This window comes from Marmota flaviventris, chromosome 10 (genome assembly GCF_047511675.1).
Source record: "Marmota flaviventris isolate mMarFla1 chromosome 10, mMarFla1.hap1, whole genome shotgun sequence".
Classification (NCBI taxonomy): domain Eukaryota; kingdom Metazoa; phylum Chordata; class Mammalia; order Rodentia; family Sciuridae; genus Marmota; species Marmota flaviventris.
Genome location: NC_092507.1, coordinates 13,625,975 through 13,642,879, shown reverse-complemented (window position 1 = coordinate 13,642,879; position 16,905 = coordinate 13,625,975). Strand labels below are relative to the sequence as shown.

The 16,905-nt window shown below is 40.8% G+C and overlaps 1 protein-coding gene and 1 pseudogene across 7 annotated transcripts in view; one reads left to right on the top strand and one right to left on the bottom strand.

Moving 5' to 3' along the window:
- Ubr4 (ubiquitin protein ligase E3 component n-recognin 4) overlaps window positions 1–16,905 on the top strand; it is a 127,425-nt gene that overhangs the window by 61,566 nt on the left and 48,954 nt on the right. For 6 of the 7 annotated variants that reach the window (XM_071617413.1, XM_071617411.1, XM_071617412.1 and 3 more), the window contains 11 exons: window positions 505–626; window positions 1,216–1,327; window positions 3,292–3,422; window positions 3,539–3,716; window positions 4,160–4,264; window positions 5,808–5,945; window positions 6,761–6,935; window positions 13,997–14,093; window positions 14,858–14,965; window positions 15,415–15,531; window positions 16,484–16,693. In XM_071617413.1, the coding sequence (XP_071473514.1) occupies window positions 505–626; window positions 1,216–1,327; window positions 3,292–3,422; window positions 3,539–3,716; window positions 4,160–4,264; window positions 5,808–5,945; window positions 6,761–6,935; window positions 13,997–14,093; window positions 14,858–14,965; window positions 15,415–15,531; window positions 16,484–16,693 (1,493 nt within the window). The remainder of the gene's footprint in view (window positions 1–504; window positions 627–1,215; window positions 1,328–3,291; window positions 3,423–3,538; window positions 3,717–4,159; window positions 4,265–5,807; window positions 5,946–6,760; window positions 6,936–13,996; window positions 14,094–14,857; window positions 14,966–15,414; window positions 15,532–16,483; window positions 16,694–16,905) is intronic. The other variant, XM_071617409.1, reaches the window with a different exon arrangement.
- LOC114105397 (activator of 90 kDa heat shock protein ATPase homolog 1 pseudogene) lies at window positions 10,696–11,860 on the bottom strand (annotated as a pseudogene).

The following is a 16,905-nucleotide window of genomic DNA, read 5'->3' as shown; positions in this document are numbered from 1 at the left end:
TGTCAGGTATCTTAACTTCTCATGCTACTGAAAGCTTAGGCGGAAGAGGAAGCAACAGAGAATAGTAGAACAACCTGGTATTCATCTGTTTGGAGATTACTTGGACGCTAGACCAGCAGGCTTGTCAAGGTCATGTTCCATCATTGCCTGAGGTTTGGGGATTGTAGGGGGCATTTAGCATCTGCCTACCTCTTCACATTTCCCTACCTTGTCTTTTGATAGCTGCAGAGTGGACAACTGCTCACTTCTATCATGCAGGATATCTGGAAAGGCTTTTGAGGACAGTTTGGGAGATTAGAAGACTATTAATAAGACAAATCACAAATGCTGCTGACAGTCTACATTCTGTGTGTGTGTTTTGTGGGTTTGTTCTGCTGTGTTGTGCTTGTTGTCTTTATTAGCTTGACCTTTATGTGGGAATAAGAATTTGTACTTTATCTTAAGCTCCCAAGTATCTAGAGGCTTTTCCACCAAGTTTTCAGATGATATTTTTCTTCCCTGTAGGCCTTACTCATATTGAAGCTACTGTCAATGCACTGGTAGACATTATCCATGGCTACTGTACTTGTGAGCTGGATTGTATCAATACTGCGTCCAAGATCTACATGCAGATGCTATTATGTCCTGTACGTACCATTCCACATGCCTAAGAATATCTGGAAAATTTTTTTTAATAGGCTTAAAGGAATTCATAGTTTAAAATATCAATAATAGCTTTAAGATCTTACAGCATGGAAGAGTAAGGTTAGGAAAAGGAATGAGTGGGCTTAGTCTTTCTTGTTCAGTGCTGAATCCTTAAGGACTAGTCTGGTATTTGCTATATAGTGCTAAGTATTACTTAAACAAGCACATGAATGAATGTAGCACATTAAGATGTCTCAGAAGCTACATGTTAGAGGTACTGTTTATAGCACAGAGCTAAGAGGAGCACTGAGGGCTTGAACATCTGAAGAAAAGCCAGTGTCTATATGTAAGGAGTCAAAAGTGACTTCAGGGGCAAATGGCCTGCCAGACTGTCACAGGAACTGAGAGACAGGAAGGCAGTGAATGGGTCTTCTGTATGCCAGGTTGGAAGTGCCAGTCAGCTTATCCTGCTGAATTTGGGTCAGCTGGGTGCCTGTGAGATAGGTCTTTACAACGCATGTGAGTGAGGCACTGAGAAAGTGTCGCAGCTGCTTTTGTGAATAAGCATGACAGTTTCCTTTTAAACTTCAGGATCCTGCTGTGAGCTTCTCCTGTAAACAAGCTCTAATTCGAGTCCTAAGGCCCAGGAACAAACGGAGACATGTGACTTTGCCCTCTTCCCCTCGAAGCAACACTCCAATGGGTAATGTGAGGTGTGAGTTTGGGCTTCTGTCTGGGTTGGGGTGTGGGGGAGAAGAGGTGCAGTCTTGGAAGTGCTGCTTATGTTGACCAAGAGCCTTTGGTTTTTTTTATTTCTTACCCTACTTTTTCATGAAGAATTTTAAGGTGACATATAAAAATACGTATAGTTAAGTAGAATAATAATAATGAAAGTCAAGACTATGTAAAAATAAAGGTAACAATGAAAACCAAGCAAAGGATATAGGACTCTTCATGACAGGGTCCCACATGGTCATTAGTGAATACCTTATACTTGGCTGGAGCTTTTCCGGAGTCCCAGCATAAGAACATTTGAAAAGATCATGGTGACCAAACACAAAATGAACTTAATTTCCCCTGGCACCAAAGCTCTTCATTAAGGCTCCATTTTGTTTTGCCTAAGGGACAGAATCCTCAGTGGCCATACTGATAATAAGTTTGACAGATTTCACAGATTTCCCTCATAATACACTTGGCCGTGGTCAAGAGTTCACCATTTTACATTTTAGTAAGAGCAATTCTATAGACTGTCTAATAGCATTATACTATATAACTCTTTGGTTACTTGATTTGATTTGAAAGTAAGTTTCAAATGAAAGTTACATATATTTTTAAATTTTCCAGCAGCCACATAAGGAGTATAAAGAAATAAGGATAATTAATGTACTAAAGATTTATTTGATCCAGTGTATCAAAAACATTATTTCAACATGTAGCCAATATAAAAAACCACTAGTGAAATGCTTTGTTTTCTGGCAGTATCTTTCATGTCCAGCATGGATTTTATGCTAGTGGCACATCTCCAGATGGACTAGCCAGAGCTCAGTAGCCACCCATGGCTGTTGCCTACTGTATGGGACAGCCTGGGTCTAGAGGAGTGTATACAACTTTATAACTTTCAGACATTCTTCCCTGAGTAACATGTATCTTATCTAAGGTTTTGATGAGTTAGGTAGTGCTTTGCAGTCTTTTCTCTAGCAAGAACCTACACTGCCAACAGTTTGTGTTTCTTCAAGTTTCTTTCTTTTCTTTTTTTTTTTTTTTGGTGCTGGGGATTGAACTCAGGGCCTTGTGCATGCAAGGCAAGCGCTCTACCAACTGAGCTATATCCCCAGCACAACAGTTTGTTTTTCTAATTAAGGACATATTTGCCTGTTTTAATAATCCGTCAAACCTGGCTGTGCATGGTGGCCTGTAATCCCAGGGATTTAGAAGACTGAGGCAGGAGGATTAGAAGTTCAAGGCCAGCCTCGGCAATTTAGCAAGGCCCTAAGCAACTTAGTGAGACACTGTCTCAAAAAATAAATAGGGATAGGGATGTGGCTCAGTGGTTAAGTGCCCCTGGGTTCACTCCCCCCCCCCCCCCCCCCCCCCCGCCAAATCCATTGAGTAGAGTCTCCTCTTCTGACCATCAGAGTCTCACCTGGACTGTTTCTTTTCTAGATGGCCTTCCCACACGGAAGTGGGCTTACATAGGACCTCTTATGGTGTCCTTAGTTCCCATTTGATAGTTTTACATTTTAATTCTAATTCTTCTCATGATTATATAGTGTGAAAGTCTTACTAACCTAGTTGTTTTGGAGATAAGTAATGAATAAGCTCTAAGCTTCCATGACAGATACACATCTCAATTGTATTATTTTTCATATCTTGTCGAAGGCTTCCTGAGAATTGGTGGGAGTTTGTCAGGCCTTAGATTTCTTTGCTTTAGGGAAATCCTTTTCAAATCCTTTTTCAGTCCTATTCCTTGGGGACAAGCTATCTGTGCTTAACTCCGTCTTCCTAGATTCTGCTAGGTCCAAGAAACAAAACAAAAAGGTCTCTGGGCATGGCACCCTGGAAGCACAGGGTGCCATGTGCTGGCTTTTTGCTGTGCAACTTATACCACCACATGTTAAGGAGGAAAAAGCAAGCACCTTCAGGTGATTGGGGGTTTCTTTGACTCAGGAGACAAGGATGATGATGATGATGATGATGCAGATGAAAAAATGCAGTCATCAGGAATCCCGGATGGTGGGCACATCCGTCAGGAAAGCCAGGAGCAGAGTGAGGTGGATCACGGAGATTTTGAGATGGTGGTGAGTCTGGCAGCAGGAGAGGGGAAAAGGAGCTTCAGCTCCCCTCTAGCTCTTGTTTAATAGACTCCAAAATTTGCTGTTTGTTAAGGGACCCTGACAGAGTTTTCTCTCTGCAGTCTGAGTCGATGGTCTTGGAGACAGCTGAGAATGTCAACAATGGCAACCCCTCTCCCCTGGAGGCCCTGCTGGCAGGCGCAGAGGGCTTCCCTCCCATGCTGGACATCCCGCCTGACGCAGATGATGAGACCATGGTTGAACTAGCAATTGCCCTGAGCCTGCAGCAGGACCAGCAAGGTAGAAGGCAATGCCAGGAATAGAGTGGCCTTTGCCTTGCACAGCAAAGAGGATTTGGCAGTTACTGATATCCAGCTGACTTAGCTTGTCCCCACTTTTGGGGAGAGGTTGATCTGGGTGAGAGCTGTTAAGGGATACAGGTGGAGAGTGAGAGGGATTGTGGTGAGAATTTCGGGCTGGGAGCCAATCTCATTGTCTGCTGGTTTGGTCTTCTGGATTATTTACTCCTGAATCTCCTAGATTCCTCCAGCCTCTGTTCTGCCTGAGCTGAAGGAAGCATTCCACCACCTCTGTAACTGAATTTGGGGGGTGGACAGCAGTGGATGTAGGCCAGAGAGGGTCATGTGCTGGCTTGTAGAGACTCCTGAGGGCAGCAGGTAGCCAAAGCAGCTGTGGACGGGGTCTGGAGGGGATGTCGTGCTCACTCTCCACTTGTTTCCCAGGCAGCAGCAGCAGTGCCCTGGGCCTTCAGAGCCTAGGACTGTCCGGCCAGGCACCCAGCTCTTCCTCTCTGGACGCAGGAACCCTCTCTGACACCACAGCATCAGGTAACTGTCCACAGCAAGGAGCATGGCGCAGGGCCCCAGGACCCTTGGCCTTGTCTTAGTGCTGTGAGAGTGTAATGGGCAGCTGCTTTGACAGGCCATTCTGGACTTCCTGCTTCTGCCTGGCTTTAGGAATATGGGTGTGGAAGGCATAGTGCTGAACTTGGCAATGGTGCTCATGGCTCTGCTTCCTCACACTTCGCATGCTGCCTGGCTTGAGCTGATTCTTGAGGAGAGGTCCAGAGAGCAGCTGGTAGGCTGATTAGACTAGGGCTTGAGTTATATTGTTTAGTATTCTTTGTTAAGAGTTTTAACATGTTAAAAAATTTAAAAGATACTGTAAAGTTTTTACTGTTTAAGTGTTTACTCTTCATTTGCAAAGAAAATTAAAGCTGCAAGTAGCTGGGTTGTGCTTCAGAATTGTGGGGCTATGTGGCTGACCATTAGGCACCTATGAGCAGGAGAGGTAGGGTTTTTGTGGATAACCAAGATCCACAGGAAATCTTCAGAACTCATTTTGACTTGAATTTCACTCACTTTCCTAATGTGATAAGAAAAAATAAATATTTTTGAATAGAGTGTTGAACCAAACAAAGGAGGATGTCATACCTGAGAAACCCACTGGAGAATCAACCCTCAAGTAACAGAAGGGTTGATACTTTTCCAGACTGATGAATCTCTGTATTTGTTTCTATTTCTTTTCTTTCTTTCTTTTTTTTTAATGTTTTATTCTGGGAGTTTGACCCTGGGTAGATAAGAAAAAGAGAAACTGGCTGTCCCCATCTGCTGCCATGGCTTGTTGCTTTTCTGAGGTCTCTTCTGTTGCTATCATTGCAGGCTCTGAGGTTGCTGTCGTATTGTATTGTCTGGTTGTGTGCATACTGTATCTGCTCTGTGGCTGTCGTGGCTTCCCCCCCCCCCCGTATATCTCATCCAGCATTTTCCTCCTGTCTCAGCTCAGCCCTGATCCTGGATGCTGTGGCTGTCTCTGGGGAATTTCCTTGCTTCATTATTAGCATCTGATGAGGATGATTAGGACGTGTGAAATTTCCCAGTGAGCCCCCCTTGGGACCACTTGATTTTAAAAAAACACAGTCAATTCAAAAGCTCATGATAAGTGATTTCCTAAGCATAAATTGATTGCAAAACAAATCTCATTAAAATCCAGAGTTTTATGCTTTGAATGGCAATGGCTAGTTTGAGATCTCTCAGCAGGTGTCAGTAACACCTAGACAATGGTGACCATGAAGCATTTAGCTAGAAGACTCAGTGTCCACATCACTGATTCTTGTTGAATCTCTGCGCTGTAGTGTAAGAGCGAAGGAAATGCCCAGTGAACTGGGTTTTTACTTCTGTCTCAGTACTGTTTGCAATGCACCATGTACAGTGTTTGTTCCTGTTAGTGGTCAACTAGCAAAGCAAATCTTTCCCTTTTTTCTCTGACTACAGGATACATAAACTGCATCGTGTCCTCTGCACTATGTAGTTTGATACTTTCACCCCGAAGAGGGGTTTTTACTTGTAACAGCTCTTGTTACTCTCTCAGCTCCAGCCTCAGATGACGAGGGCAGCACAGCAGCGACTGACGGTTCTACCCTGCGGACCTCTCCTGCTGACCATGGTGGTAGTGTGGGCTCGGAGAGCGGGGGCAGTGCAGTGGACTCAGTGGCTGGCGAGCACAGTGGTAATGTGCCTGGGGGTCCTGGTCTCGCTGGGCAGAGGGTGGGGACAAATAGGAATCCCTGCCTTGAATTGCTTTCAGCAGAGAGAAGTTGTAGGGACTCATTGAAAGTCTTGTGGAGTTCATTTACCCTCAGTGCTGAGGTTTCAAGTGTTGAGTTTGCTGACACTCAGTGAAGTAAACATTGAATTATTTTACAGGCATCTGTAAGTTTTTATTAGTGGAAGAAAAGCAGTGACATGCACAGTTCTACATCTTGATTAAAATAACTGTGACCTTGAAACCCATTAGCCTATAGTTTTTGCTCTTTATTACTGGGGGGGGGGGGCGCATATTTTTGGGCAATCCTATTAATGATCAGATGTATTGATGTAGCAAGCCAACCCCACAGTACACTAGCTAATAAATGGGGGACTCTGGCATCAGGGAGCATGATAAAGCCATTTTTGTTTGAAAATGAGTCTGTAGTTAACAATTGACGACAAATTTTTATGGAGGAGATTAAGAGTAGCTCTGATAATTTCTAGATTTACATATCAGGTTTGTTTTCTCTGAATTATTTGATAAATTTGTTGAGATGAAGATCATTCTTGTGGGTAGAGCTTGGGTTCGATAGGAGGTTGAGTGGCTAGAGAGTGTGATTTAGTATGGTGCTGTGGGATCAGGATCATGAATTCAGTCCTCATTCAGCTTCATATAGAAAAAAATGATATCTAAAGCTACCAATTATTGCCTAGCCTTTGCTAACTTCAGAGTGTATTGTATTCCGTTCTGCTTTGGAGTCAATTTTTTTTTTTTTTTTAACCATTTTCCTCTAGTATCTGGCCGGAGCAGTGCCTATGGTGATGCCACAGCTGAGGGACATCCAGCTGGACCAGGAAGTGTCAGTTCAAGCACTGGTGCTATCAGCACCACCACTGGGCACCAGGAAGGAGATGGCTCAGAGGGAGAAGGAGAAGGGGAAGCCGAAGGAGACGTCCACACTAGCAACAGGTCAGGACTGACCATTCACCATCTTAAGCTTTATCAGAGTATTTCAGAAACAGAGGTGGAATGGTGACAATAGTGTATTTCTTATGAAATATAAAGACAATAAACTCATGAAACAGATTAAGATCTTAGGAAGTGCTCCAGAGCTATCATCTTCTCCTCTTCCTCCTCCTTCTCTTCCTCTCTCTCTCTCTTCCTTCCTTCTTTTTTTCTCCCCCCAGTACTGGGAATTGCACCAGGGTTTTTGCATTCTAGGAATGTGCTCTAATAATGAGCAGCATCTCTACTCCTTATTTTTTGTTTAGAGACAGGGTCTTCATAAGTTGTCACAAACTGGCCTCAAACTTTTAATTCTCATGCCTTAGCCTCTCAGGTAGCTTGATTACAGTTGTATGCCCCCATATGCAGCTTAGATCTGTTGTCCGATTAGAGTTCTATAGATCAATTTCAGAGAGAATAGAAAATACTCTTTTTCTGAAAGCTCCCTAAATCCTATAAGTCTAAAATTATTGTCATAAAACCATGAATTTTTCTTATTAAAATTTTGTTTCATTAATACTGATGAACTCATTATGTTGCATCCTTTTTTGTAAAAGGCGCTGTTTGAGGCTCATCAATAAGTTAATAGGTAGATTATATCAGAAATAGTTTCTATTCAGCTTGTATACAAGGTAAAGGAGAAATAAGAGCATTGGTATTTCTAAATACCAATGGTAGAATATTTTGAAACAAGATAATCTGAGAGTTTCTAATCTATCCCCCTTAAGAAAACGTGATGGTGTTTGGTACTGATTTGGTATTTAACCAAAGAGTAACTAGAGAAATAGAAGAGGAGGAAGAAAAATTTAAGAATAACACTTGGGATAGTTGGTCACAGTGGCACACACCTGTAATCCCAGCTACTTAAGAAGCTGAACAGAAGGATTGCAACTTCAAGGCCAGCTTTAGCAATTTAGCAAGACCCCTCAGCAACTTAGTGAGACCCTGACTCAAAAAGTAAAAGGGCCTGGGGATGTAGCTCAGTAGTAAAATGTCTCTGAGTTTAATCTCCAGTATCCTCTCCCCTCCACAAAAGAATAATACTTGTGATATAATGTTTGTTGAATTTGTTGAGACCAACAGTTATCACATTAGTGCCAAAACAATGAATCCGCATTTTAAACTGAATGATTTCTATCAGGAAGAAAACAATCACTGACACAGGCATTAGAGACAGAATAGTACATCTGTGAACACCTCCTGTGTTCCTGTACCCTTCTGCTTCAACATCAGCCACTTATAACATCTCTTTGAATGAAGATGGTCTCAGACACTGTTAACTGTGGTATTTTAATGGAGGGTTTTAAAAACTTCTTCAAAGGGTTTTCTACTGATTTTTTTAAAAAATTAATGTGATTTTTAGGTTAATTCTATTGTGTTCAGATAATATGGGGTCTCTGAGATTGCTGGAATTTTTTTTTTCTGCTGGGACTCGAACCCAGAGCCTTTGGCACAGTAGGCAAGTGCTCTACATAGCACTGAACTACATAAGATGGTTTTCTTTGTTTCCTTAGTTGTCTGGGAATCTTGAATGTATGGGTTAGTATCTTATTAGTTTTGGAAAATCCTCATGTATTAATCTCATCAGATGTTGTTTCTGCCTCACTTTTTATTTTTCTTTTTGGGAGTCCATTTAAATAGATGTTAAGTTATCATAGTCTCTTTCCATGTCTCTTAATAATCACTTTTCATTTTTATTCCTTGTGTGTATAATTTGTTAAGATTTATTCGAGTATCATTAAATAATAACATGTAGGAATAAGTTTGACAGATAAGATTTAATTACTGAAAACTGCAAAATCTAATGACAAATTAATGAAGACCTAAATAATTGGAATACTTACTATACCATGATTATGGATTGAAAGTCTCATTGTAAAGATGACATTTGTCTTCAGATAGATTCAGATCCATGTAATCCCTGTCACAGATCCCAATTGGTGTTATGTATGTGTTAAATTGACAAGTTGATACTGACTTTTGTTTGGAAGTAAAGGACTAATTTTAGTCAAGACAATATTGAAGAAAATCCATAAAATCAGAAAATATAACAATGATAGTTTATTATAAAGCTATGATAATTAAGGCAGTGTGATTGGTGTAAGGATAACAAGTAGGTCGATAGAACAGGCTGGAGTTCAGATGTAGATTCCATACATACATGGTCATATGATCTATGCCAAAGGTGACATTAGGGGAGGGATGGTGTTTCCAGTAAAACTGGGGGTTAGATGGAAATTCATACAGAATAAAATTAATCTTACATTATGCCCCAAACCAATTGAACTGTGGATGTAAATTTAAAAGGTAACACATTATGTTTTAGGAGACAAAATATTTTCATAACTCAGGCTTAGCAAAGATTTCATAAGTAGTGTTAGAGCCACATCCCCAGCCCTATTTTTTGTATTTTATTTAGAGACAGGTTCTCACTGAGTTACTTAGCTCCTCGCCATTGCTGAGACTGGCTTCAAACTCGTGATCCTCCTGTCTCAGTCTCCTGAGCCCCTGGGATTACAGGTGTGTGCCTGCACCCAACGAGGGTTTGTTTTAACAGATATTCCTTATACAATCAAGGAAATTTCATTCCTAGTTTATTAGGAGACAGTTTTCTCTAGTGATGTTTTGAAACTTTCCAGTAACTTTTATTGTATTTATTGAGTTGATTATATCACTTTTCCTCCTTTATTCTGTTAATGGTTGTAAATTACATCAATTTTTCTCTTAAACCAACCGTATGGTTTGGTTTAACTAGATTCTGATGTTATCCTTTATATTTTGGGATTTTTGATTTGCTAATGTTTTGTCTAGCACGGCGATTTTCCTTTAAAATAAGTTAGGACATGTTCCCCATTTCTCATTTCTTTGGAAGGGTTTGTGTAATAAGATTGCTATATTTATTTTTCTATAAGTTCTTGGAAAATTTACCAATGAAGTCATCTAGATATAGACTTGTTTTAAGGAAAGATTTTAAATTATAGATTCATTTTTTAAGTGATAGAGAATTATTTCTATTTCTTCATGTATCAATTTTAGCATGTTATGTTTTATAAGGAATTTGTTCATTTTATTTAAGTTGCCAATTTTATTGGCATATAGTTGTTTGTAATTATTTTTTATCATCCTTATGATGATGATGTCTTTAGGGTTTATAGTATCTTTTCTTTTTTTTTTAACAGTCATCTAGCTAGTGGTTATCAACTTATAAGGAACTGTTTTTTTTCTGTTTGTCTTCGTTGTATTTATTCCTCTCTTATTTCCTTCTTCTACTTAGTGACTTTTTTGCTTAATTTTCTATTCTTTTTTTTTTTTTTTAGCTCCATCAGATGGAAACTTAAACTATTAATTTTAAATTTTTCAAAGTACATGTTTGAAACTGTATATTTTATTCTAAAATTCCCTCTTAACCTTGCTTTGTCTGTAGTCCACATATTTTGATGTTATGTTTTAATTGCTGTTCAGTTTAATCTGTCTTCTGGATTTTATTGTAGTTTAGTCCTTGGCCCAGGGGATATTAAGAAGTATTTACTAAATTTCTAAATATTTTGGGGAATTTTCTAATTATATGTTATTGATTTATAGTTTAATTTTTTTGTGTGGTTGGAGAACATACTAGATGATTTTAGTCCTTTTAAATTTTTTGAGATATCATTTATTTTGTTTTGTTTTTGAAATTATGTTTATTTAGTGTATCTACACTTAAAAGGGAAATTACTCTGTGACCTCACCAAGCAGAAAACATACACATACTAAGGTGTATGTGGAGAGGAACGACCCCCGACCCCAAGTTAGCAGTTGGGATGGTGTAATCCTGTGAGTCAAGAGCCCCAGTCAGGAGAGGGCTGGATTGAAGTATCCAGCAGGCTGGAGCCCCCCTGCTGCTGGCCCTAAAACAATGTGCTCCATAGCCAGAGGTCTGTTCAATGCCCTCAGAGTAGTACCACTGGCAGCCCTGCTGTGTCCTCTCCTCCTCAGGGTCAAGGATGCCTCGGCCTTCCATGCACAGCTCAGTCTCTCCACTCTTGTCAATGAAGGTCAACATGATGGTAGCAAAGTGCCCCTTTGGCCAAGAGTTAAACCTCCCTTCATCGCAATATGTTTTTCAGGAACTGGATCAGAAAATTCCCCAGAGACACTGCCATCTCCATGTGAAACTTCTCACCTTTGTCTGCTTCTGACATTGTGGGATCATGGGTAAAGGCCTGAACCAGCCTTGGGTGGTTAACTCTCTATAGAGTTCCTCTGGGGATGTCGGAGAAGGTCTCTCTAAGGTTGCTTTTATAAATGGGGGGTTTTGACACCACCAGGTTTGGCCTGGGTTTGTTTGAGGAGCAGAGTTAGTCTTGTGTGCCTCAGTTTTCAGTGCTGGCTCCCCTGTTGGGTCTACTCACTCTCCATTCACTGTCTGCAAGATCATGCCCTGGGTGAACTCTGTTTTTTTTGAGGGTGCTGATGTAAATTCCTATTGCTTCTCTTAGAAGTTTCACCTGTTCTTCCTTCATTAAGGCCACGAAATTTGCGTCAGGCTCATCTTTGTTAAGGCTTACACTAATCTCTTCATCCACTGTATTTTCGTCAGACATATTTGAGATCCTCACATGTCCCTTGTACCAAACTCCTGACTTGGAGGTACCTGTTCAGTTTAATTTGATGCTTCACTCATAAAAGAAGATAAGTTTGCCTTTTCGATTGTTAATGGATGCCTGTCCATCAGGCTTACTCACTTCTGTCACCTCACACTTGCCTTCCTTGTTTTGCATTCTTGCTGCCAGGAACAGTGTTTTCAGCTTTTCTGTGGACCAATTAGAAGCATCCCTCTCTGTCAAATGCTAGTTGTTGATGTTGCTGGGGTCTGTCCATCATGGATTGCCCTCACCCCACTTGGCCATAGGCTTTCCTACCACATCCCCCACCAACTCCCAAGCGGCCACATCCACAGCCTCAGGACCTCTTGGTCCTAGCCACCTGGCAGCACCTGGAAACTACTAGAAGCGGTCATAGCACCTCCTGGCTTGCTTTTCTCTCCATCCCACCCCCTCCCACCTTAACTTTCCAAGACTTATCATTTTTTTAAAATGTTATAATATCTTTTTAGTATTTTTCAGTTGTTTTTAGGAGAGTCAGTTTAGGTAACCTAGCCATATTGGTGGTGGGAGTCTATAGTGTTTTTCAATTCCCTTTCTTTTTTTTTTCCATAAGTAAGTTAATTAAATGGTCACTGAATTTTTTAAAAGAATAAAACTAATTTTTACTTTAGGTCACCAAGGAAAAGAAAATTGCAATTTGGGGGCACAAGTTTTAATTTTCTTGTTAAGTTTCAAGAATAGCATCTGTTTGGAAAGTCAGTAATATGGTATGATCTTGGTTGAGATCTGACTCCACTCATTTTGTCTTTTTTCTTTGTACCTGTGTGTTCACATGTATCTTTTCCAAATCTGAAGACATGATTCCATCCCCAAATCTGTTTTATCTATGAAACTATTAAACTCCTGCTGTTGTCTTACGTTTCCTCACTGGTACCTTGTCCATCTCTGAGCAGTTCTTACTCATCTGTAGTCCCCACACAGCTTATAGCTTCCCAAGTTGTTCATGGGTGCCCGTGTGGAATGTTGTATATTACTGTACTCTGAAGAACAGTTAACTCATTCCTTTGAGTTCTTTTTAGAATAACAACTGTTTATGGTTCAGGTAAGATCCAATGCTTTCATTCAAGTATTTATGATTTTGAAAATATTCTGGATACCTGTTAGGATATGTAATGCATGAGAAAATCATGCACATTTCTTACAAATAGTCCTTGAGGTGAAATGAAGGGACAGTTTACTAATTATGAAAGTGAATCCATTTATTCAGCAACCATACTTTTTTTTTTTTCTGTTTGTTTTTTTTTTTTTATTTTTATTGTTGGTTGTTCAAAACATTACACAGTTCTTGATATATCATATTTCACACTTTGATTCAAGTGGGTGCAACCATACTTTTAATCTGTCTGTGATCATGTGTTAGGTGAGGCTGCCAATCTTGTCAGCGGGACCTTAAATGATAAATTTTCATATTGGTTTTCTTGAGTCAGAATATTAGCTAGGTGGGCACTTGGTACATAAGGCCAACTGTGTATCTATAGATGAAGAAGGCTAGTAGGTAGAAGCCAACTAAATACGTCAGAAAATTCCTGGGTCTGTAAGAGAGTGGTTTTGACATTGAATTTTACATTAGGAAAATGATTGAAGAAGATGTGAGAGAGAACAAAGCAGTTATTGACCTTCCTAAGGACTTAGGAAACATGAAAAAGAAAAGGTCAGGTTATGGTGCAACAGGCCTGTACATCAGATTCCAGAAAATAATGCCTGGAGGCAGGTTAAAGGCATGTGTTAGGAAACCGTGAAACCTATAATTAAAGGTTTAGTTCTTTTTGTTGTTTGTTTGTTTCATTGTTGCTGTTTTGGTACTGGGAATTGAATCCATGGCCTTCCCTTGCAAATGCTAGGCAAGCACTCTACCACTGAGTTACATCAGTAGCTTTTAAAACTTTTAAAATTGCTAATTGCTCAGACTGTCCTCAAACTTACAGTCCTTCTGCCTCAACCCCCCAAGTAGCTGGAATTGCAGAAATGTGCCACTGTACCACCAGAGGTTTGGTTCTAAGAATGGCTAGAACCTGATAGTTTGCTTGGGAAATATATTTTAACCATCAGTTGTAGATTAAAATAGTTTTGCTCCCTTTTAACAGAGTGAGATTTCTGCTTCTGTGTTGCTGTGTATTTCTTAACATTTCTTTTTTTAAATATTTTTTAGTTGTAGTTGGACACAATACCCTTGTTTTATTTTTATGTGGTGCTGTGGATCAAACCAAGGGCCTTGCACGCGCTAGGCTATTGCTCTACCGCTAAGCCACACCCCAGCTCCTATTTCTTAACATCTTTTTAATGTTCCTCCTTTTGTTTGGTGGCAGGAGGAAAGAACTATCCTCAGCTGGTTCTCTTGTGTGCTAACTTATGTTTCTTGTATTTCTCTTTTTCTTTTAGGCTGCACATGGTACGTCTAATGCTGTTGGAGAGATTATTGCAGACCTTGCCCCAGCTACGGAATGTTGGAGGTGTCCGGGCCATCCCGTACATGCAGGTATCCCTTGCTTCTCCTGGGTCTACTACATTACAGTGGAAATGTCCTAAACAGAGAACATGTCTTCCAGAGGACCAAAAGCCACAGGTGACAGAGGATGGAGAACAAGCCACAGCCCTTCATTTTTAGATGAGAAGGCTAAGGGTTAGAGAATTGTTTTAAAATGCCCAAGGTCATCACTCTAGTTTTGGACTGAGCCAGGAGCAGAGGCTTACTCTTGAGACTCTTAGTCTGTGTTGTCTCTAAGTATTAAAATGTGGTCTGGTTGCTATTTTTCCACTAGCTGTCTTCTTTGGAGGCAAATTGTTCTACAATTCTTAGCACACTGCCTTATTTTAATCATCTTTGGATGGATATAATATAGGTTAGTCAATTAATTTGTTCACATTTTCAAAACCTTTTATATATATATATATATATATATATATATATATATATATATATATATATATATATATATATAGTTGTAGATGGACACAATACCTTTATTTTATTTATTTATTTTTATGTGGTGCTGAGGATTGAACCCAGTGCCTTACATGCTCCAGGCAAGTGCTCTACCACTGAGCCCCAGCCCCAAAAATATGACTCTTAACGACTCTGGACACTTAAACTTTAGAAAACTTGGAATGTGGAAACGCTTCAGTGCATTACAGTTATGGTCAACAGGAAGTAGGATTAGGATTTCTTTAGAGATGCCTGTATTTAGAGTAACTATTCCTTAGGAAATTGGCTTTCATGTTTTCTTTCTCTTTGCTTTCTAGGTCATTCTAATGCTCACTACGGATCTGGATGGAGAAGATGAGAAAGACAAGGGTGCCCTGGACAACCTACTCTCTCAGCTTATTGCTGAACTAGGCATGGATAAAAAGGTAAAAATTGGAGCAGCATACCAAGTAAGAAGCAGAAATTGACTAAGATCCTTCCTCTGGTTCTCATTCCTCTGGAGGAGCTTCACTTGGCTTCTGAGGGTGACCATTCACTGACAGCTCCCATTCTATTGATTGACTCTGTGGGTTCAGGGCTTATACTAGCCCAGACATACTTTAGTATATTGAGCACAAATGATGAACCAGACAAAGTTCCCACCCTCATGAACCTTTTGTAGCTCATTGAGATGAAAACATCTAATTAGGTATTTGCGTCTTACTGTAGCTTTCTGAGTGTAGCAGGCTTTTGATCCCTCTGGGACCCTGGAGCTTGGTTTTTCTGTGATTCCACCCAAGAAAGACTAGGGCTGATGGGATAAGGGACTTTTATTCAGAGGCTACCTCAAGCTGTAAGTAAGTGCAGGCTTCTGGGCTTCTACTTCTCCCTGCAGGATGTCTCCAAGAAGAATGAGCGCAGTCCCCTGAATGAAGTCCACCTGGTAGTGATGCGACTCCTTAGTGTCTTCATGTCTCGCACCAAATCCGGATCCAAGTCATCTATATGTGAGGTATTTTTGCTTTTAGCTTATGAATTTGGAGAAAGGTAAGAGGATTGTCCAGTTGGTGCATGCTGAGGGCAGAAGTGATACTCCTCCTTTAGAATAAGGTTATTGTTACCTGAGGGGAGTAAGAGTCTAAGTTATTACCTCTTCAAGAACAGAACCTCCACCTTTTTCAGAATCCCTTCCAAGCTCTGGTGTTTGCCAACAATTCCTCCAATGGAGGGGTTAAAGGGTTTGGAAGTTCTATTATTGAAAAGCAAGGGCCTGTTCTGCAAGGCACAGAGTGGCTAAGAGGATTCCCCTAGTGTCTGTTGCTATAAGGTATGGTAATAAAGCAGAAAGAAAGCAAAGTGTGTGTGGTGAAAGGAGATTAGCACAAAGCGGAGAAGGTAGAAATTGAGGCTGAACTGCATCCAATCTTAATGAGCTTACGGGCTGTGGGGTTTGCTGGGATTTGCAAGGCTCTCCTAATGGTCTTATTTACAGTAGCTTTTCTCCTACTTTTTTATGCATGTGATCACTCACCCCCGTCTTCTTTGGAAACTGGCTCTATGGAAGCACCCCTACTGGGAGGGTGAGGTTGCTGTGATAAGAACTTGTATGGAAAGTTCTCTCTTTCCTTGTTGCCCAAGGAAAAAGAAAACGAGGAGGTTATTTCCTCTTACTCCAGGAGGATTGGTTATTCTAGTCCTCACCTCCCTGGCCTCTGGCACGTGTGTAGAGAGGATAGGCTGAGCACCTGTATTCATTTTCTCTTATGTGTGGTTGTTCCAAAGAGTTGGGGGAAATCTTTGAGCTAGTTGGGACACTTTTACTGCAAGAGACTAATGAGCTCACTTCCTTAGCAGCTGATTTTAAGACTGCGTAGAGTGTGTTTCCTACCCGTTAGCACTCAGTTGGTTTATACAGTTTTTACAAGACATTCTTGCTTTCTCTATGTGTATTTTCTCCCTTCCAGTCATCTTCCCTCATCTCCAGTGCCACAGCAGCAGCCCTGCTGAGCTCAGGGGCTGTGGACTATTGCCTGCATGTGCTCAAGTCACTGCTGGAGTATTGGAAGAGCCAACAGAATGATGAGGAGCCCGTGGCTACTAGCCAGTTGCTGAAACCACATACGACTTCTTCCCCACCAGATATGAGCCCGTTCTTTCTCCGCCAGTATGTGAAGGTGAGGTCCAAGGAGCACTCCCAGCTCTCCTCCTAAGCACTCTGCTTTGTACTCTCAGTGAGTTTAGAATGAGCTGCTGCAAGAGGGAACCAGGTTCCCTGGTGCTGTTTAATCTCAGCAGAATTTAGTAAATGACTGCTTCCTCACTCCTGGCATTCTGATTCCTGCCTATAGGAATCAGAGGAACTAAATGAAATCAGTCATCTCATTCC